The sequence below is a fragment of the Ranitomeya imitator genome, chromosome 5 (genome assembly GCF_032444005.1).
Source record: "Ranitomeya imitator isolate aRanImi1 chromosome 5, aRanImi1.pri, whole genome shotgun sequence".
NCBI classification, from domain to species: domain Eukaryota; kingdom Metazoa; phylum Chordata; class Amphibia; order Anura; family Dendrobatidae; genus Ranitomeya; species Ranitomeya imitator.
The window spans coordinates 382,972,862-382,997,291 of record NC_091286.1 but is presented as its reverse complement, the minus strand read 5'-3'; the positions used below and the strand labels follow the sequence as shown (position 1 = coordinate 382,997,291).

Below are 24,430 nucleotides of genomic sequence, written 5' to 3'. Positions count from 1 at the left end.
GGATTGACAGAGGGGAGAGGCCGGGGAATAGCGGGGGGACAGGTGGATTAGTCACATCAATACGCAGGCCTGCTAAACATTTTTCTTATTGTAAGTGTACCTCCGTAGCTTTTCTTGCTATGCCATTTATTTGGTTTGAAAAGATAGTTAAACGTTAATTAGAGTTTTGTAAAGGCAATTGATGGGGTAGTGTAAATGAAAAAATACACATTCCACGGCTAAGAATGTGGAAGCCGCTAACAACTGCAGAAGCAATACCACTGGTATCAGTCCTTTAATTTGTAGAGCTACCAAAGGCAGGCAATGATTGACTGATTTGGTCTACAGCAAGCATACTAGTGAGCATAAAGAAGGAGGCATCATGGAATACATGACATCACTAGTCTCTGTCATAGCAGGAGGATGATATTTACTCTGATAGCAACACTATCAATTTGAGTCAGTGTCTTGCAAAAATGACACTAGACCGAGTATCGCTAGAGTCCCCACCACACATGTTTTGCGCATGTTAGTCAACCAATAAACATGCAGGGATTGCCTGCCATACATGGTAATGCCATACTGCTATTACTGTGATTGGCCTGTGGCATCGCGTCATTGGGTTTTTTATAAGAACCAGCGATGTGATGCTCAGCATACTCTCCAATGGAAGAAGTTCAGGGACAGTTGTTATAGGTGGGAGAGCTTACTTTAGTGCAGGCATATAGTCATGGTTTGATATTGCTATTGCAGTACTTGTAAACTGGTGCTGCACCATGAAAAGAAAAGTTATTTTCTAGGCTACATACTGTCCTTTTCCTAGTAAAACCGCTGTTACCTGCATTCAGTTTAGGGATAGCTGGTGGAAGAGGGATAGTTTTTGATTATGGGCACAAAGGCAAGGTTTAATATTGTTATTGCAGTACCTGTATACTGCTGATGCATCATTAAAATAAAAGTCCTTTTCAGGGCTACATATTTTCTTTTCCCTTTTAATATCAGAAAGTTTGCAGTCATATATACCTAATTTAAACTGTGCAAAATGTACGGTAAAGTAAGGGGAAGTGGATGTGCTGCTGAGGCACACACAGGCTGAGGCTATGGGCCAAGAGACACTGTGCCTGTTATGGGAACACAACAAACATGCTAATCCATGAGACCAAGCTTCCTGTTCCACTTTGCTTGGGAGTGCAGGATACCACTTATAAAACCAGAATGGTGCAACAGGTGGTCGGTTGGATGGCAGATAATGCTTTCAGTATGTTTCCCAGCTTCCACAGTGTCCAGTGTTACTAGCCAAGAGTCTGGACCACATAATCCTTACTCTGATCCTCCTTCCTCGCACCATGGCGAGTCCCAGGAGACAAGTGATCCTATACTCGGACACTCTGAGAAGCTCTTGACATTTCCATTTCATGATTCTGTCCTCTTGCCCTGTACGTTTCAAGAGGGACATGAGAGGATCATCTGCAGTGATGCCCAAATATTTGAGCAACTATGGTAAGAAGAAGACAATACTGGGGAATGGCAATTAGTGTCTCAATAGGTAGATGATGATGAAACACAGATACCAACAAGTGATGTTGTTAAGTCAACAAGAAAGGAGTACCAGACTGCGGAAGTGGAAGATGAGGTGGTGAACAATTAAGTCACTGACCCATGCAAGCAAGGACAGCAGCACAGAGGGGGAGAGATCCACAGCACAACAACAAGGTGGAAGAGGCAGTGGAGTGGCCAGAGGTGGAAGGTGGGCAACTGTTCCCCAGAGCAACCACAAGCGGCAAGTTCCCAGGCTAAAGGCTAGGCATTTCCCTGTCAGGTGCTTAGTAAAAGAAAGTGGGGATGATTAAAGAATAGTTATTTGCTATACTAAAATCATCAGAAGCCTGACAACTACCAGCCTCACCAGCATGCTCAGGCTCATGTCATCAAATCACCCGAGTAGGTAGGCAGAATGCATGGGTCCACAATCAGTGTCTGTGGTGAATACCACTAACCGCTCTAACTAGGGACAGGTAAGCGCACTGGTTGCGCACGGTGCCGCAGTGGCTAACACTGCTGATTGATGCCATAGATTGTGCCTGGTGCTGGATGGCACTAACTGGCTCTAGACAGCTCCAACATTTGCAAGCATTCATCAACACTAGGGATGGGTCTGATTCAGAGCTTTCACCAGAACAGGCATACATCCACACACACACACACACACACACACACAATAATTGATTTATACTAACGCATGGCCGTGTGGCCATTCGAACCTTTTATAGCTATAGCTCTCCAAGATCTTCCTAGTGATCCGATAGGAGCCGCTACCGGACCTGAGCATGTGACCCCCGACCTCCAATGAGAGGTCGACCTGTGGGCATGCTCAGTAGAGAAAAAGCAGGACATAGTCCCTGGAACTTCTGCTCACCACTGATCAGTGCTGGCTACAAGGGCTGAGCCTGGAATGGCAGCAGTAACCAAGCGCACAGTATCAGCTTGAGCCAGACGCTGGGATCGACGTCTCTGCTGATCAGGTTCCACTGCGGCTGGAGGAGAATGGGATACCACGGTGGACATGGTTCGAGATTCCCCCTGTGCAGAGGTGTAAACTTGATACCTAACAGATGAGATCCAAGATAGGGCCAAGTCTGTGATGACAGGAGATGAGAAGGTATGCAGTAAGAGGGAATGGTCCACTGTGTCAAAGGCAGATGGCAGATCCAGAAGGAGGACAAAGTAGTGTTGCTTGGATTTGGCAGTTAGTAGGTCATTGTTGACTTTAGTCAGGGCAGTATCAGTGGAATGTTGCTGTTGAATCCTAGATTGTAAGTGGTCAAAGAGGGAGCAGGAGGAGAGGTTTGAGGAAAATTCAAAATGGACTCGTTATTCCACTAGTTTTGAGGTATTTGGGAGAAGTGATATGGGGCAAAGGATGGGTCAAGGAAATACTTTTTGAGAATGGTTGTGTTCGAGGAATATTTGAAGCATGAGGGGAAGACACCAGTTGCTAGTGATAGGTTGAAGTGATGGCTTAGTTTCAGGATGAAGACTGTTCTAAGGTTTGAAATGAGGTGGGACCAGATTGATAAAGTTCACAGGTGGTGAGACATGATTTGGAGAGTAAAGAGAAAAGTTTATCTTTCGTGATGGTGGAGAAGTTGGTTTTGGAGGAGGAAAGTTGAGTAGTTATGAGGATGGGCTATGGGTACTTTAGGCAAAAGCTTTGCCTTATCTTGTCAATCTTCTGCTTAACAAATGAGGCAGTGTTCAGCTGAGATGAGTGGATAGGGAGGGGGAGATGAGAGATGAGGAGAGAATTGAATGTTCTGAATAGCTGTTTAGTGTTGTGAGACAGGGATGATATGAGAGATGAGAAGTAGGTTTGTTTTGCTGCAGTGACTAATTGAGTGGTATTTTGGCAACTTTGGTTCCTGGATTGTCTACTCGACTCCGTTTCTTTGGCAGCCGCACATGGGTATGCCTGGTAGATGAGGGCCAGAATATGGGCACAGATAAAAAACCTCTGCACCCTTTTGCACAGATTTGTAATGGCTACTAAGATGGATAGCACTGATGCTGCCATCATCAGCATCACTATTCCGGTCATCTACATGCTGGAGCATACTTTGAATAGTCTGTGGGAGGAGGTGGTGGTCGCAGAGGAAGAGGAGGAAGCCGAGGAGGATGAGGAAGATTATCTCTACGTTTTGAACTGTCTTCGCACAGGCGGGTGCCATGGGAGGGTGGATTATAGCGATCAAGGGGGCTCAGGTACCAAACAAACTGTTAGTAAATGTGAAGGAGCTGAGAAACAAATGCAGGATGATGAGTAGGAAGATGTGATGGGCGCACAACAGTCAAGAGATGATAATGATCCCCTCTCTGTTATCTGTGGTTGGTGGGAGAGGATGGAGGAAGCAAGCTTAAGCCTTTGCCTGCCACCAACACACCATTTACTTGGACTAAATGGAAGTGGCTGACAAATAAGCGCCTTCTATATGCAACATGATTGTTGGCCGTGTTGTTAGAAATTGTGCTGATTACTAGGTTGCCACTCTGGGTTAAAACCCCACCAAGGAGTTTGCATGTTCTCCATGTGTTTGCATGGGTTTCCTCTAGGTATTCCGGATATCTCCCACACTCCAAAGATATACTGACAGGAAATTTAGATTGTGAGCCCCAATGGGGACAGTGCCGAAAATGTCTGTAAAGCACCATGTAATAAATGTCGCTATATAGGTGAGTAAATTAACTAGAAATTAAAATAAGCAATTTCTGTGAGTCATTTCACACATTTTTTAGACCTGCCAATGCACCAGCAGAACAGAATATAAGTACGACACGTAATGAGCGAGAAGATGGTGCAGGAGTATCTCAAGCTCTATATGAATGCCATCAGGGGGGGTGGACCTTTTGCATGTTGGTCTTCAAAAATGGAATAGTGGCCTGGTCTTGCCTTGGAGGTTTTGTCATGCCTGGTAGACAGCGTTCTCTCAGAACAGGTCTTCAGCGATACTGATAGTGTCCTGACGAATAAGCACATCCGCCTGTCCCTTGAAAGTACAGACTGCCTAACTTTCATCAAGATGAACAAATCATGGATCTCCAATGACTTTTTGCAGACTAGGCAGAATAGGCGATGGTGTCGCTTTTAGAGCCTTCTGATGTCGTGATGGTGTCGGTTTTAGTGCCTCCTGGAGCTCGCTATTAGAACAAACAATTTTGATTTTAAAACCTGGACTCCTAGACAAAGCATGAAATGATTAGATACTGAAATATCCCCTGCTTTCTAGAGCACTGTATTAGAACAAACAATTTAGATTTTTAAATGTGGACTCTTGGACGGTGCACAAAATGATTAGATACTGAAATGCAGCCTGCTTTCTGCAAGATGGTATTATAATAAATACACTAGATTCTCTAATGTGGACTCCTGGCTTAATTACAATATTAGCAGCACAAAAGAGTTATATGCTGAAATGTGCCCTGGTGTCACACAGAACGAACAAAAACGATTGATTTGCCAGAAGGTCGGTTTCACAGCCACAGAGGATCCTATGTATCTGAACTAGCTGACTAACTATCAACTGCCTACATAACTTTCTGACTACCCTGTAGCTGCAGAAGTGGCCTGTCTGCGTGGCTACTCTGACAAAATAGCGCTAAAACAACATGATTGCTCTTTACATGGAGAGGGACATGAGACTTTGGCAGCCAACGACACAAGCCCTTGTGTCTGGATGTTGTGGATGTTTTTTGCGCCCTGATTTACTGCCGGAATCAACACATACATTTAAGGGGTTAAAAAAAAGCACGACACAGCTCCTCTATCCTCTCCACAAATTCTTCTAATCTCTCCACGCACCCTTCCCTCATCAAACACGCCCCCTCATTTCCCCCCGCTCTTCGTACAGCACCACGATGCTAGCCAAAGTGATAACAAAAGCATTAGTGGAAACACGATGATTTACTGAACTGTAACCGAAATTGGTGACTATGAGTAAAAATGCTTGTGAAACCGAACATGAATCTGAATGTGCTACATTTGTGTCGTATTTGAGATTGGCGAATGTCTTCTGAACAAGTTCGCTCATCTCTAGTCAGAGGCACTGGGGAAATAGGGTGAGAGATGGCCCAGCTATTGCCTTATATGCAACTAATTATACCGGAAATACTGTTTCCTTTGTTCCTGTAAAATTCTATTTATCCTTGGTTTTGTATATCTTATTCTCAGCCACTAAAAGTGGAGTAATACTCTGACAACATTGCTCCCAGCAGCTACCTCGGGGTCATCGGCTACCTGGCACATTTGAATTTCAAAAGATTCAATCATCTCTACAACTAACATAATGAGGCACTGCCTTGAGAATAAAACCTCCTTTTTTATGACAACAGAGTGAGTGTTGTGACCAGCAGCTCAAAAATTGTGTTATGACCAAGGACCATAAGGTAGAGTGCACAACATAGGCAATATTTGCTTTCTACACATTAACAGCTTGAGAGAGCTACAAATATAATGGCAAAACAAATACATAGAATGACTTTGTATTACTGTCAGTGAGAATCATGAAATATACTCTAGGATGTAGGTTTTATATAGTACAGATATACTTAGACAATAAGGCAAGAAAAAAGGATTGATTGTTTTAACAATTTCTATTTAAAGTTCTCTAAACATATAGTACTGAGTTTTATAGCTCAATACATTTATTCGGAGAAAAAAAGAATGTAGCCCAAGACTATATTTACACTGCCAGTTGGGGATTGGTTTGGAACCTCTGTTCGCAGTATCATGATATGAGATAAACAATAGCACAGCATGAAATACAATTCTTGATTTCGCCATTAGTGATTTGCCATTAGATGTTTTAACTTTGGAAGCTTCTTATCACTTAACCTCTTTCTGACATTGAGCTCGCACCTTTCGGGGCACATGTCAGCTGATCTATACAGCTGACATGTGCCCACAACAGCCACAAGTGGAAAAGCGATCCAGCCGTGGCTCTTAACTAGTTAAATGCCACTGTCAATCTCTGACAGTGGCATTTAACTCACGCTTACTAAGAAGTGCATCTTAAATCCCGCCGTCGGTGACCCAGTCACATGATCGCGGGTCACCAATGTGTCGGCATGACAACCAGAAGTCTGAAGCAGACCTCTATGGTTGTCACTGCCTGACTGCTATGAGCTATTTTTGCATTTCATGCAAAAATGAAATGTTTTTAAAAATATTGAAAAGCCAAAAAAATATATATTTAATATATAAGTTCAAATTACCCCCCCTTTTGCCCCATTCAAAATAAAACAATAAAAAATAAAATATACACAATTTTGGTATCGCCGCATTCAGAATCGCCCGATCTATCAAAATAAAAAAAAATTAACCCGATTGCTAAATAATGTAAAAAGAAAATAATTCAAAACGCCAGAATTATGTTTTTTTGGTCGCCGCTACATTGCAATAAAATGCAATAACGAGTGATCAAAAGATCGTATCTGCACCAAAATAGTATCAATAACAACGTCAGCTCGACGCACAAAAAACAAGTCCTCACACAGCTCAAGATGACAATTTTTTTTTTTTTTTTGTTTTTTACAAAATTTGAAATTTTGTTTTACCACTTAAATAAAAAAGAACCTAGACATGTTTGGTGTCTGTCAACTCGTACTGACATGGAGAACCTTAACAGCAGGTCGATTTTAGCATGAAATGACTATGGTAAAAAGCAAAAAACTACTGTGGAATTTCACTTTTATTGCAATTTTGCGGCACTTGGAATTAGTTTCCCTTTTTCCAGTACATTATAAATTAAAACCAACGATGTCGGTCAAAAGTACAACTTGTAACTTGTCTTGCAAAAAACAAGCCCTCGCATGGCCATTTTGACTCAAAAATAAAAAAAGTTATGCCTCTGGGAAGAAGGGAAGCAAAAACAAGAAGTTCAAAAACTTAAATACCCCTGGTTGTTAATGGGTTAAAAGAAAGTTATGTATAGAAGTCATACCCCCAGAATAAAACACAAGGCAAAACTATTGGTTGGATTATCTCACTTCAGATATAATATCACAGGTCTGCCCAAAAAAAATTTTCAAGCGCTGTTTTGGTTATTCCACATAATCTTTATGTTTTTAAGTGCGCTGAATCCGAAAATGACCTTCGTTTTGTCACAGGACATCACGTTTTCTGACAATTTAAGTAACTATGTTAAATAAGACAATACCTCAAAATAAATGAAAATAGACTCATACAATTAATTTTTTATTACAAATGTATCAAGAAAATCATTTTTTAACTGCAATGAGCTCACTAACACACCCTAAAATCGATAGTTTTGGCTACTGGTTTTGGCTTACAAATACTGATGTAAAATACTGACCAAATACTGCTAGTGTGATGGCATCCTAAGCCTTCTAATGTCTGGTCCGACGAACATACCTTCCTTCAATTCTGCCTCCGAGAGGCCTGGAAATTTGGTGAGCAAGTATTTGAAGCATTCTCCATCTTTTGGAAGTGATTTTACGAATTGCTTCATCAATCCCAATTTTATGTGGAGAGGTGGTAGAAGAACTTTATGGGGAGGAACCAAAGTTTCTTCGAGAACATTTTTTTCACCAACTGTGAGCATCCTCAGCTGCCAATTCTTCTTGGTCCAGTGATTTTGTCAGTCTCGACTGTCCCATAGTCACAAAAAAAGGGTATTTGGTATACCCAGCTTGTTGCCCGAGCAGCATGCACAAGACTTTCAAATCCCCGCACACTTGCCAACCGTGGTTTGATATTTAAGTTTACGAAGAACCAATTCCAAGCTCTCGTAGGTTTCCTTTAGGTGTACAGAATGACCTACAGGGATGGAAGCATAGAAACCGCCGTTGTGGAGTGAAACTGCTTTGAGACTTCTTTTTCAAGAATCTATAAAAAGACATCATTGCGCTGAATCATATTGGATTTTGAATTGACCCATCAAACCTTCGACATCGATACAATAAACCAACTTATCTTCCTGGGCAAAGTAAGGAACAAACTTGTTTTCACGATGTCTAAACCTTGAAAAAGACACTCCTGGCAACAATAAATTCTTGCTTTTGTGCCTTGATCCGAGTAACTCAGCGGCATGTTTGGGAAGACTCAAGTCTCTTACCAAATCATTCATCTCCTCCTGGGAAAATAATTTTGGTCTTGTATTATCTTCAAATTCAGAACTGGATTCATCATCTGGTTCAGATATGACTCCACCTTCATCGAAGCTAGTTATCTCTTCCAAGGTAGCAGGGGCCTGGGTACTGGTATATCTGTGCCATGGGGATGGGACGAATTGCTGAGTGAATATTGGGGTATGAAATGGAATGCTTACATTTTGAATTATACCCTTTCACATCGCATGAACAAAAGTAACAATTGTCACTATGGTTCTTTTGCTCTCGCCATACCATAGGAATCCCATAACGGAAAGCTTTTTTCTTACCCTTGAACCAGTTTCAGAGGTCCTCAACACACCGTTTGTACACTTTATGAGGCGCCCAAGCTTTATCTTGATCTCCAAGCTTTAGTCCGAATTAAGCGAAGTATACTTTTTTCACAAAGTTTGTAATATTCAGCTGTTGCTTCAACACTGTATATTCACCACAAATGTAACAGAAACTGTCAGGTGAATTAATACACTTCCGCTGAGCCATAATGCTAATTTTGGGAAACGGTTGAATATAACGAGCTAACACGAACTGAGATGAAAAAGTATGAACAGGTGAGAACCAAGAAAAAACTATTGAATCAAGCCCGAGCATGTCAGAGCCTGCTCGTTCAGCTTGCAACATGTTGATACTGGTTTCATAAGCTCACTCTGAAAGTTCTTTTCTTTGAAAGTTATACTTTTTGGGCATTTTATATCTTCAATGCATTGATGTGAATTAATTAATAGTAATTTTGACTTTGAAAACCCTAAGATAAAAAAATACCAAAAATTTAGAAAAATATACTAAATTTGACGAGAATTTTGCATTTTGTGGCAAATCCTGACGTCCAGGATTTTTTCAATATTTTTTTCATTTTCAGCACACCAAAATACATGGAAATTAGATGAAAATAATCAAACAGCTTTTTAATCGCAGACCTATTTCATGCATTGCTTTAAACAATGATTTTGTAAGTAAAATAAAAAAAAATCATTTGCAATAAAAAAGGTCCCATAGTGCATCACGGTTCCAAACTGTTGTTGGCTCCAGTTTCGGCTATTCATCTTTCTTCACCAGCAGTTGGCTTCCTTTGCTTCTGTGAGTGTAGGGTTTCCATAGTAACTCATTGCGCACCTCTAGTCATGTGTTTAGGCCTTATACACTATCTCAGGTGGCAGCAGTGTGGGATTTGAACTACGTGATATACTCAGCGCTGCTGTTTTACTGGGCTCTGATTCATCACCACAAGTTTGCCTCCCAGAAATACTCAGCTCTGCTATGCTGTTCTCTGCTACAAAACAACTTGTAATTATCCTGACTAACTCAGCTCATATATATCACTGAGCACTGAGTAAGTTTTACTCCTGATATACCCAGCTATGCAACATCACAAGTGTGCTTCTTAAATATGCCTAGTTCTGTTCTGCATTGCTCTGCAACATTACCTATTTTCTGGAGAAACATTCACCTGGTACCAGGGACATGTAAACTCCCCTATTCGTTTCTCCTTCTGTTTGGGGGGTTCATCAGGGGGGTAGAGAAAAACATTTTAAAAAAATATAATATTGTCTTAATGGGTTCCTTGCAGTGGCAAGTAGAACCTCATAGAAAACTGATTGTGTCAGGGGAAAAGAAGGAAATACTTCTCAACAGGTTAATGTCCCTATGGGTAACTTATAACAGGTTCACACTAGGGTACTGCACGACATAGAGTGGTAAAATACAAAAAAAGTACTCCTAAAAATCCCCCTATTATATTTGTACATTCTTTATTGTCTGAGTCAAAGATATTCTGAATATGAAGTGGCAAAAACATACAGGACGAAGGAGGTTCTATATTGGTGAGATTGTGCCAGTTTTTTATCTAGAACACGGTTGTTTGGAGCACTTGCACTTTATGTATGTTTTGTTGTTCATTATGCATCGTGCCTTAGGGCTTTTTTAGGCTACGTTCACATTTGCGGTGCGTCGTGCGCAACTGTGGCGACGCATGCGTCATGCACCCCTATATTTAACATGGGGGTGCATGGACATGCGTTGTCTTGCGTTTTGTGATGCATGCGTCTTTTTTTGGTGCAAGCGTCAGGGCGCAGAGGACGCAGCAAGTTGCATTTTTTTTGCGTCCAAAATTGGCCAAAAATGGACGCATGCGTCACAAAACAATGCGTTTTTGCATGCGTTTTGCATGCGTTGTGAGTTGCGTCGCCGACGCAACACACAACAACGCAAATGTGGACGTAGCCTTAGCGCATTATTATTAAAGGTTATGTTTTATATATATACTGTATATTCTTTCCTACTCTGCTGGTAACATTGGTCTCTAATTGAGAATATCTGATGTACTATTGCTAAATTATATAGCCTAGGAAGGGGCCATAGATTCTGGTCCCCAGGCTAAAAACATTCCCACAGTAATGCATGTTGATTGCGCATGTGAAGGTTCATACATGTAGTAGTCAAATTATTGCACTTTTTACCTCTACTCAGTATTTTTTTGCAAAGTTGGCAGATTATGTGAGTTGGCTCATCCTTTGCAGTGTCAAAAAAGGCCCAGGCTAGGTAACCCTTGCCACCCATGCCAGGTGCAGGACCGTGGACGCTGCTGGTCACAGCTACAGTTGTGGATGAAGATTCATTGATCGTCGTGACTGCATCACTACTACATGTCTGCGACGCATGGCCAAATGTAACCTCCTCATCTTTTTCCTCAGATAATCTATTCAGCTGTGTGCCTCTATGTTCATGCCAACTGGGAACTAACACCTCATCATCATCCTCTGTGTTATCACATTCCTCGACCTTGGAGTCATCCTCATCCTCTTCCTGTCCTGATAGCACAGTACAGTCCACGTGAGTCTCTGTGGAGTCTACTGGGTGTGATGTTGAGGTGGAGAATGAGGAGGACATGCCTCTTGAAGCTGTGTGTTTGCCACCCACTCGAGCACATGCTCTTTTTGGGCCTCATTAACAAGGCGTACCGCTGTGCATCTGCTAAAGAAAGGTAGTGGAGTAGCCCATCCAGTAACAGAAGTTGCCAGATGTTTTTGTATAGGACATGATGTTATTAGTTCACATAGCTCGAATCTGGGACAGGTACATAACAAATCTGAACGTTGAGCTCTATGTAACCCTGCCCGCATCAATGATTGGCAGCTTTCTGCCTATGTACGGTGTATAGAGAAACCTGCCAATTACTGGTGAGGGTTATACAGAGCTCATGAATATGGAGGACTACCTAGATGCAGATATACTAGTCCTGTAGTGAAAATCTCCTGCTGGTAAAACTTTGATTTTATTAAAGCAATACTAAGCCATCCAGTAATTGATACATTGCTGAAATCAGGACCTCTATCTCTACCTTATGATGCTCTCAGATCAACCTGGTGACAGTTTGCCTTTAAATAGTGATGTTATACTGCCTGAAGGTCACATCAGATTACTGTACAGTACCTGTTATATAGAAGACCATTCCAGGAATGTTAATTACCAGAGGAAGTATTAGGCAAACATTAGACCATGAACAAATGCAAGAGATTTTAGTTCTGCTACCTGCATTATAACGAAAATAACAATGAATATTACCGTTTGAATACCAAGGCCATTAAGCATATATAGTACATCTTCAGTTGCAACATTTCCCGTTGCTCCGTTTGCATAAGGGCATCCACCAAGTCCAGCGGCTGCGCAGTCCACAACATTAACCCCCATCTTCAAAGAAATGTGGAGATTATATTATATTTTATTTATGCACATGTCATATATTAAGAATATAGTACATTTAGGAAAAATATAAGGTTAATTAAATATGTGTTTAAAGTCTTTAGTCCTTAAGTCTGATACTTCCTAATTTGCTTATAAAATTACAAAACATTGGAGACCATTAATCAATGTAATGTAACATAACATTGGATCCATTTAATTACACCAATATTTGTAAAGTAAGACATCAATTTCTATTTTACACAGGTATAAACAAAAAGTACGCCTACTAATTATAAACTACAATATTGTCCATCTTGTCTCATCAGTGGGCATTCTCAGAAAATATAACCTAGAATAAAAACAATTCATAGAAACTCTATAGTTGCACATGTAAAAAACATATGGTACTTCATTACCAATTTTTAAAGCACCACGCCAGTGTATTTTACTACTAGAGTGGTGCTTTGAATCCAATGTCCCTTCATTTAGTCTCATGCTTACCTGCCACCATCATCACCTTCTATCACTGCCGTTCCAGTCGGTCTCTGGTAGTTTGTAACCTTCCTGGTCACTCCTGTGTTTTCTGGAGCGAGTTGAAGGTCAATCCTCAATGCAAGTCTATGAGAGCCTTATTGTGGCCCTCAAAGACTTGCGTTAAGAGCTGATGATGTATCTTGTGACTTCTGGCCAGTTGGAAGTTGTCAGAAGATGCTGCTTCGGAACCGCAGTGGTGACAAAAAAGGTGAAGACGCCGGAGGGTGAGTATAAGACTAGGAGCATGGACCTTACATTAGAAGCATCCCTAAAGCTCTGAAAAAAAACAATCACTGGAATGGTCCTTTACATAAAAAAAGTGTAAAAAACATCACCCTGCAACAAAGTGTACCCAATCAGGATGGTCCCTACTCTTGCAACTCACATCACTACATACCAGTAGGCCTTAAAATAGACAGGGACAGAGCTGGACCTGGGCCATACTGTGTTTTGCACCTGCATGTGGAAAGCTGAATTTATAGTGACGTACAGACCAAGGAGGTGAACACACTCCCAAATGTACTGAGTACCAGAATCAGAAAGTACAACTCAGGGGCTTCTTTTTATTTCAACACTGGAGTAGTGGCATTAATGTAAGTTCCCTGCCCCTAGTGATATACTCACCAGTAACTGTCTTCAGCTGTTACTGGTGCCACTGCGATACTGATCTGCCATTTTGTGAGTGCAACTTCTGTCCAGAAGTGAGAGATAACAGCCACAAGCTCTTAATGTATTGAAAGTATATGAGAGGCTCATTCTGGCTCCCATAGACTTATATTGAGAAGTGACCGCCGGCTCACCTAGCAAACATTGGAGCGATCTGGTAAGTCATGAACTGCAGAAGACTGATCGGAACAGCGGCAAGAAGGAAGATGGTGACCGGTAAGTATAATACGAGGGGCAAGGAACATGCATTAGTGACACCTCTGCAGGGATATAGCAAAAAAAAAAAAATACTAGAGTGCTGCTAGAAACAAAGCCAAAAACATGGGCCAGCACACCTGTTAGTATAAGTGTAAGAGGTGCTCATTCCTATTCCTTCTGTGGCCTTTGTCAAATGTAATCTACTATATAAAGCTGAATGTGTGTGTGTGTGTGTGTGTGTGTGTGTGTGTGTGTGTGTGTGTGTGTGTGTGTGTGTGTGTGTGTGTGTGTGTGTGTATGTCCGGGATTGGCATCTGCACCGTCGCAGCTACAGCCACAAAATTTTGCACAGTCACACGTCTGAACCCCGAGAGCGTCATAGGCTATATTGTGAGGCGAAATTTTAACCCCACGCGTTCCAATTCACCAAACAATTTTGCCCCTATCTACATAATGGGGAAAAAAGTGAAAGGAAAAGTGTTGGAGGCGTCACAGCTACAGCAACAAAATTTTGCACAGTCACACGTCTGGACCCCGAGAGCGTCATAGGCTACGTTGTGAGGTGAAATTTTAACCCCGCGCTTTCCAATTCACCAAACAATTTTGCCCCTTTCTACATAATGGGGAAAAAGTGAAATGAAAAGTGTTGGAGGCGTCACAGCTACAGCAACAAAATTTTGCACAGTCACACGTCTGGACCCCGAGAGCGTCATAGGCTACGTTGTGAGGTGAAATTTTAACCCCGCGCTTTCCAATTCACCAAACTATTTTTCCCCTATCTACATAATGGGGAAAAGTGAAAGGAAAAGTGTTGGAGGCAAATTGACAGCAGCCAGATGTGAACAAGGGGGACTTAAAGAGTGAGAGCGATGGCGCAAAAGAGTATATACCAATCAGTTGCTAAGGTGGGGCCCCGACATGGGATACTCACCACACATGGGGATATGAACACACACACAAAATGCGCCACACACTACCACGTGCTTGAACACATATACCACCCTCAGCACACATTTCACCACACATACACCAACATCGCCACATAAAAGTCGAAACACAAAAGTCGCCGCTCAAAACTCGCCACGCGCAAAACTCGCCACATGCAAAAACTAGGCTAACGCAAAACTCACCACAAGTGCAAAACTCACCTCATGGAAAACTCACCACACGCAAAACTTGCACACGCGGAAAAATTGCCACATGCGCAAAATTTGCAACACATGCAAAAGTTGCCTCACACAAAACTTGCACATACTCAAAAGGCACCAGACATAAAACTCACCACGCGCAAAACTCGCCATGCGCAAAACTTGGTCACAACTTGCTGCACTAACCTGTCACATGCAACTCGACACACAAAAAGTTGCTACATGCATGTTGCCACACAAAACTCATCTCACAAAAGTCGCTACATGCATGTCGCCACACGCAACTCAACACACATAACTTGACAAACGAAACTCGCCCTAAAACACACACAAGTCTGGTATTATCCTTCAAAAATAAAAATCTGATTAATAAGCAGACAAACTACAAGAGCAACAAATGTACCATATAGGAAATACAGCAGCTGTCAGTCACATGACCTGTCTATTATGTGTATGTGTGAGCTAATATATACTGCCAGGGGGAGGGCTTCCTGTTGGCTGTGGATTTATCAGGCTGCCAATTTATCTTACAAATACTGAGGTAAAAATACTGAGCAAATAACGTGTTAACGAGGTCTAATACAGGAGATCACACAGGTATATACTATATACAGGGGAGATGACACACAGATATATACTATATACAGGAGAGATGACACAGGTATATACTATATAGAGGAGGAGATGACATAAAGGTACATACTATATACAGGAGGAGATGACATACAGGTATATACTATATACATGAGGAGATGACACACAGGTATATACTATATACAGGAACAGATTACCTACAGGTATATACTATATACAGGAGGAGATGACATACAGGTATATGCTATATATAGAAGATGACATACAGGTATATACTATATACAGGAGGAGATGACACACAGATATATACTATATACAGGGGAGATGACACACAGATATATACTATATACAGGAGAGATGACACAGGTATATACTATATAGAGGAGGAGATGACATAAAGGTACATACTATATACAGGAGGAGATGACATACAGGTATATACTATATACATGAGGAGATGACACACAGGTATATACTATATACAGGAGCAGATTACCTACAGGTATATACTATATACAGGAGGAGATGACATACAGGTATATGCTATATATAGAAGATTACATACAGGTATATACTATATACAGGAGGAGATGACACACAGATATATACTATATACAGGGGAGATGACACACAGGTATATACTATATATAGAAGGAGATGACATACAGGTATATACTATATATAGGAGGAGATGACATACATGTATATACTATATATAGGAGGAGATGACATACAGGTATATACTATATACAGGGGAGATGACACACAGCAGGTATATACTATATACAGGGGAGATGACATACAGGTATATACTATATACAGGAGATGACATACAGGTGTATACTATATATAAGGGAGATGACAAACATGTATATTCTGAGGTGAAAATGAGAGGTGTGAGGTGAAAATGAAAAGGTGTGAGTGCAAAATGAGAGGAGTGAGGGAAAATAGTGGAGTGATCGGAAAATGACAGATGTGAGGTCGAACTGACAAGTGTTAGGGGGGAATGAGAGGAGTGAGGGAGAAAATGAGAGATGTGAGGGAGAAAATGAGAGATGTGAGGGGGAAAAGTAAAGATGTGATTGTGAAAATGAAAGGCGTGATGGGAAAATAAGAGAAGTGACGTGCTATAACTAACCACAGATATTTACTATGCCCAGGCAACGCTGGGCTCTTCAGCTAGTCTAATATATAAAGCTGAATGTGTGTGTGTGTATGTATGTATGTGTGTATGTGTGTATGTCCAGGATTGGCATCTGCACCGTCGCAGCTCCAGCCACAAAATTTTGCACAGTCACACGTCTGGACCCCGAGAGCGTCATAGGCTATGTTGTGAGGCGAAATTTTAACCCCGCGCGTTCCAATTCACTAAACAATTTTGCCCCTATCTACATAAAGGGGAAAAGTGAAAGGAAAAGTGTTGGAGGCGTCGCAGCTACAGCAACAAAATTTTGCAGCCACACGTCTGGACCCTGAGAGCGTCATAGGCTATGTTGTGAGGTGAAATTTTAACCCCGTGCTTTCCAATTCACCAAAAAATTTTGCCCCTATCTACATAATGGGGAAAAAGTGAAAGGAAAAGTGTTGGAGGCAAATTGACAGCTGCCAGATGTGAACAAGGGGGACTTAAAGAGTGAGAGCAATGGCGCCAAAGAGTATATACCGTACAGTTGCTAAGGTGGGACCCCGACATGGAATACTCACCAAACACGGGGATATGAACACACACACAAAAGGCGCCACAAAGTACCACGTGCTTGAACACATATACCACCCTCAGCAAACATTTCACCACACATACACCAACCTCGCCACATAAAAGTCGAAACACAAAAGTCGCCGCTCAAAACTCGCCACGCGCAAAACTCACCACATGCAAAACTAGGCTCACGCAAAATCGCCACACGTGCAAAACTCACCTCATGGACAACTCGCCACACGCAAAACTTGCACATGCGGAAAAATTGCCACATGCACAAAAGTTGCAACACATACAAAAGTTGCCTCACACAAAACTTGCACATACTCAAAACGCACCACACGTAAAACTCGCCACGTGCAAAACTCGCCATCCGCAAAATTGCTGCACACAACTTGCTACACTAACCTGTCACATGCAACTCGACACACAACAAGTTGCTACACGCATGTCGCCACACAAAACTCATCTCACAAAAGTCGCTACATGCATGTCGCCACATGCAACTCAACACACACAACTTGACACATGAGACTTGCCCTAAAATACACACAAGTCTGGTATTATCCTTCAAAAATAAAAATCTGATTAATAAGCAGACAAACTACAAGAGCAACAAATGTACCATATAGGAAATACGGCAGCTGTCAGTCACATGACCTGTCTATTATGTGTATGTGTGAGCTAATATATACTGCCAGGGGGCAGGGCTTCCTGTTGGCTGGGGATTTATCAGGCTGCCAATTTAGCTTACAAATACTGAGGTAAAAATACTGATCAAATAACGTGTGAGCGTGGTCTAATACAGGAGGAGATAACATACATATATATACTATTTACAGGGGAGAAGACACACAGGTATATACTATATACAGGAGATTACACACAGGTATATACTATATACAGGAGAGATGACACACAGGTATATACTATATACAGGAGGAGATGACACACAGGTATATACTATATACAGGAGGATATGACACACAGGTACATACTATATACAGGAGCAGATGACACAAAGGTATATACTATATACAGGAAAAGATGACATACAGGTATATACTATATACAGGAGGAGATGACACACAGGTTTATACTATATACAGGGGACATGACACACAGGTATATACTATATACAGGAGGAGATGACATACAGGTATATACTATATACAGGAGGACATGACACACAGGTATATACTATATACAGTGGAGATGACACACAGGTATATACTATATACAGGAGGAGATGACATACAGGTATATACTATATACAGGAGCAGATGATGCACAGGTATATACTATATACAGGAGGAGATGACTTACAGGTACATGCTATATATAGGAGGATATGACACACGTATATACTATATACAAGAGATGACATACAGGTATATACTATATAAAAGAGGAGATGACATAGGTATAAAGAGGAGATGACATACAGCAGGTATATACTATATACAGGGGAGATGACATACAGGTATATACTATATATAGGAGATGACATACAGGTATATACTATATATAGGAGGAGATGACATACAGGTATATAGTATATACAGAAGAGATGACAAACATGTATATAATAGAGGAGATGACACATGGGTATACACAATATACAGGAGGAGATTACATACAGCAGGTATATACTATTTGCAGGGGAGATGACATACAGGTATATACTATATACAAGAGAAGACATACAGGTGTATACTATATATAATGGAAATGACAAACTTGTATATACTGAGGGGAAAATGAAAAGGTGTGAGTGCAAAATGAGAGGAGTGAGGGAAAATAGTGGAGTGATCAGAAAATGACAGATGTGAGGTCGAAATGACAAGTGTTAGGGGGGAATGAGAGGAGTGAGGGGGAAAATAAGAGGAGCGAGGGGGAAAATGAGAGGTGTAAGGGAGAAAATGAGAGGTGTAAGGGAGAAAATGAGAGGCATGATGGGAAAATAAGAGACGTGAGGTGCTATAACTAACCACAGATATTTACTATGCCCAGGCAACGCCGGGCTCTTCAGCTAGTCTAATATATAAAGCTGAATGTGTGTGTGTGTGTGTGTGTGTGTATGTGTGTGTGTATGTCCGGGATTGGCATCTGCACCGTCGCAGCTACAGCCACAAAATTTTGCACAGTCACACGTCTGGACCCTGAGAGCGTCATAGGCTATTTTGTGAGGCAAAATTTTAACCCCGCGCGTTCCAATTCACCAAACAATTTTGCCCCTATCTACATAATGGGGAAAAAAGTGAAAGGAAAAGTGTTGGAAGCGTCGCAGCTACAGCAACAAAATTTTGCACAGTCACACGTCTGGACCCCGAGAGCGTCATAGGCTACGTTGTGAGGTGAAATTTTAACCCCGCGCTTTCCAATTCACCAAACAATTTTGCTCCTAACTACATAATGGGGAAAAAAGTGAAAGGAAAAGTGTTGGAGGCGTCGCAGCTACAGAAACAAAATTTTGCACAGCCACACGTGTGGACCCTGAGAGCGTCATACGCTACATTGTGAGGTGAAATTTTAACCACGCGCTTTCCAATTCACCAAACAATTTTGCCCCTATCTACATAATGGGGAAAAAAGTGAAAGTAAAAGTGTTGGAGGCGTCACAGCTACAGAAACAAAATTTTGCACAGTCACACGTCGGGACCCTGAGAGCGTCATAGGCTATGTTGTGAGGTGAAATTTTAACCCCGAGCTTTCCAATTCACCAAACTATTTTTCCCCTATCTACATAATGGGGAAAAGTGAAAGGAAAAGTGTTGGAGGCAAATTGACAGCAGCCAGATGTGAACAAGGGGGACTTAAAGAGTGAGAGCGATGGCGCCAAAGAGTATATACCGTACAGTTGCTAAGGTAGGACCCCGACATGGGATACTCACCACACGGGGATATGAACACACACACAAAATGCGCCACACACTACCACGTGCTTGAACACATATACCACCCTCAGCACACATTTCACCACACATACGCCAACCTCGCCACATAAAAGTCGAAACACAAAAGTCGCCGCTCAAAACTCACCACGCGCAAAACTCGCCACATGCAAAAAATAGGCTCACGCAAAACTCGCCACAAGTGCAAAACTCACCTCATGGAAAACTCGCCACACGCAAAACTTGCACATGCGGAAAAATTGCCATATGCACAAAATTTGCAACACATGCAAAAGTTGCCTCACACAAAACTTGCACATACTCAAAAGGCACCAGACATAAAACTCACCACGCGCAAAACTCGCCATGCGCAAAACTTGCTGCACACAACTTGCTACACTAACCTGTCACATGCAACTCGACACACAAAAAGTTGCTACACGCATGTTGCCACACAAAACTCATCTCACAAAAGTCGCTACATGCATGTCGCCACACACAACTCAACACACACAACTTGACAAACGAAACTCGCCCTAAAACACACACAAGTCTGGTATTAGCCTTCAAAAATAAAATTCTGATTAATAAGCAGACAAACTACAAGAGCAACAAATGTACCATATAGGAAATACGGCAGCTGTCAGTCACATGACCTGTCTATTATGTGTATGTGTCAGCTAATATATACTGCCAGGGGGAGGGCTTCCTGTTGGCTAGGGATTTATCAGGCTGCCAATTTATCTTACAAATACTGAGGTAAAAATACTGAGCAAATAACGTGTTAACGAGGTCTAATACAGGAGATCACACAGGTATATACTATATACAGGGGAGATGACACACAGATATATACTATATACAGGAGAGATGACACACAGGTATATACTATATAAAGGAGGAGATGACATACAGGTACATACTATATACAGGAGGAGATGACATACAGGTATATACTATATACAGGAGGAGATGACACACAGATATATACTATATACAGGGGAGATGACACACAGGTATATACTATATACAGGAGGAGATGACATACAGGTATATACTATATATAGAAGGAGATGACATACAGGTATATACTATATATAGAAGGAGATGACATACAGGTATATACTATATACAGGAGGAGATGACATACAGGTATATGCTATATATAGAAGATGACATACAGGTATATACTATATACAGGAGGAGATGACACACAGATATATACTATATACAGGTTAGATGACACACAGGTATATACTATATATAGGAGGAGATGACATACAGGTATATACTATATATAGAAGGAGATGACATACAGGTATATACTATATATAGAAGGAGATGACATACAGGTATATACTATATATAGGAGGAGATGACATACAGGTATATACTATATATAGGAGGAGATGACATACAGGTATATACTATATACAGGGGAGATGACACACAGCAGGCATATACTATATACAGGGGAGATGACATACAGGTATATACTATATACAGGAGATGACATACAGGTGTATACTATATATAAGGGAGATGACAAACATGTATATACTGAGGTGAAAATGAGAGGTGTGAGGTGAAAATGAAAAGGTGTGAGTGCAAAATGAGAGGAGTGAGGGAAAATAGTGTAGTGATCGGAAAATGACAGATGTGAGGTCGAAATGACAAGTGTTAGGCGGGAATGAGAGGAGTGAGGGAGAAAATGAGAGGTGTGAGGGAGAAAATGAGAGATGTGAGGGGGAAAATTAAAGATGTGATTGGGAAAATGAGAGGCGTAATGGGAAAATAAGAGAAGTGACGTGCTATAACTAACCACAGATATTTACTATGCCCAGGCAACGCCGGGCTCTTCAGCTAGTCTAGAATAAAAACAATGCATAGAAACTCAAAAGTAATACATGTAAAAAACATAGGGTGCTTTGTTAACATGTTTTTTTTTTTTTTTTTATCAAAAACAAGTAAAAGTGTTCCCACCTTGACAAGGTGTACCCAATAAGGATGTTCCCAACTCTGATAGCTCATTACAGTTGGGGGTGCTTTTACTGTTTGTTTTTTTTTATAAAAAAAATTGCAACTACGTAACTACTGTTTTTATACTTTTTACTATTTACTGGCTGTAGAGTATCTATGCATTGTATTTATTCTAGGTTATATATATTCGGCTAATTGTCATAGTGTGTGTGCACATATATATTACACTCATCCTAACAGGTGTGTAGCCCATGTTTTTGGTTTTTATTTTTAGGAAATAGTCTGGGATAACATTACATCTATAAAATACAGAATTTCTTCTGTTGCCTCTTCTGCCATTTCTCGGTTTCTTTTATCTTCTGCTCTGTTTCCATAGTTATTTAGTGCTTTATGTACTTTTTTCCATATTCTAATGTATTTCTCAGTCATTCACCATTATTCCTACTATCATGTATGTGTCACTGTCAAGCAACAATTCACCCCAACTCACCTCTAGCAAAGTATTTAAAGGGGTTACTAAAATGCAATAAAAGGGGTCACGATTTGCAATGAGCGGGATGAAATTCATGGCAAGTCTACAACATAATCTGCAATAAATCTACTGGAAAAAAATGCAGATTTTTTTTTTTCACAGATTCACAAAGGATTTCCATACCGTTTCACTCCTAAATATAGCTGCAATATACAAAATTGTATCACGTAACTTTATGTCCATAAACTAGGCATAGTGTAATCTCTTAGAAAATGTTTTATTCCTTAGATTAACCTTCAGAATTTAGGCAATGAATACTATGTATTTTCTGAAATTAGATTACCCCTTAAATATTAATAGTTTTAGAAATGAAATTAAAAATTGATAAGTGTAAAGGCATATTAGCAGACATGAATAAATAGAACATCTGAGATCTGAGACTTGTGGAAATAAGCAAGGCTGAAAAAAAATTAGGGAGCAGATGGGAATGAAGTGTTAAATGAATGCTTTCTCACACCTTAGATTTTTTTTTTATTGCTGATACCTTACAAGGATAATAAGCAATGTTTTACAAGGTACAACATTGCCCTCTAGCAACGAATAACAAAAACTGCAGCAGAAGTTTACAACTTTTTCATTTACATGTGTGACGTTTCTCATAATAAAATTAATGCTGTAATAGCTGTACATTTTGTTGAATTTCACATTCTTAATGCAATATCACTCTAGATTCTCATTTTGGATGCTGATAATACTATATTACAGTATACAATAAAAAATGTATTTTGTTAATAATCTATTTTCCAATGTATGCAACATTAATTGACCTCATATATGGTGACGCTAAAAAAAACATATTTTTGAAACCATTCAAATGGTCAATGTCCCGAAGGGCTGAACTGATTATCGCCTTAGTGACCAAGCTAATTTTTACCTTCCTGACCAGAACAAGTTTTTTAAATCTGATCAGGGTCACTTTTTGTAGCAATAACTCTGGAAGAGGAAAAATCCAGCGTAGAAGCAGGTAACTAAAATGTCCAATTTTATTAAAGAAATAAATCACATCCATAAAAACATGGTAAGTGCGGTTCTGGTCACAATGGATACAACCAACGCGTTTCAGCTCCGATGAGTGTTATTCATGATTGTTTAGACCACCAAACACGCACACGGGGAATTATTACTTTCTAAGGAGCAAAATGTGGACACTGTTTTCTAGGATACTTGCAAGGGGCATTCATTTTACCATCTAGAGGGCACAAATGAGGCATTTTATTTTGTAAAAGGCCCAGTGGTGGGCATTATTTAGATGAGCACTGATTTTGTGACACATAGCAGATGCAGTCATAGGGTCACATACAGCAACAGCCATTTCTTCCGCATGTGGCAGAGGATCATATCTTAGTTTCTTTACAAACAGCATAACAACACAGTTGCAGAGTAACAGAGTATTTCTTCTACTACTATCAATATCCCACACTACTGTGCAGTGCTGAAGCAATGCCATGTATAGCACAAGCGATCGAACAATGGCAAATTTAAGTCTCCTAAGAGGATTATTAAATTCAGTAAACAGTGAAAACATTTTTTTTTTAAATATGTAAAAAATAAAATAAAAAATTCAATCACCCCCCTTTTGCCTCACTGAAAATATAACAATTGAAAAAATACACATAATTGGTATCACTGCATTCCGAAATGTCTGATATATCAAAATATAAAATAAATTAATTAGATCTGTAAACAGCGTACTGAGAAAAAAAAATTGAAAAGACGGAATTACGTTTTTTTGGCCACAGCAACATTTCAATAAAATGCAATAAGAAGCTATCAAAACATCATACCTACAACAAGAAGAATAAGCCATCACACAGCCCCAGATCCCGAAAAAAAAATTTCATTCAAA

General features: G+C 40.5%; 1 protein-coding gene across 1 annotated transcript in view; it reads right to left on the bottom strand.

Annotated features, from left to right (window-relative positions):
• The window catches only part of HMGCLL1 (3-hydroxy-3-methylglutaryl-CoA lyase like 1), a 203,940-nt gene that overhangs the window by 12,606 nt on the left and 166,904 nt on the right, over positions 1–24,430 (bottom strand). The window contains exon 9 of the mRNA XM_069768019.1: positions 12,220–12,345. Coding sequence (XP_069624120.1) covers positions 12,220–12,345 — 126 coding nt within the window. The remainder of the gene's footprint in view (positions 1–12,219; positions 12,346–24,430) is intronic.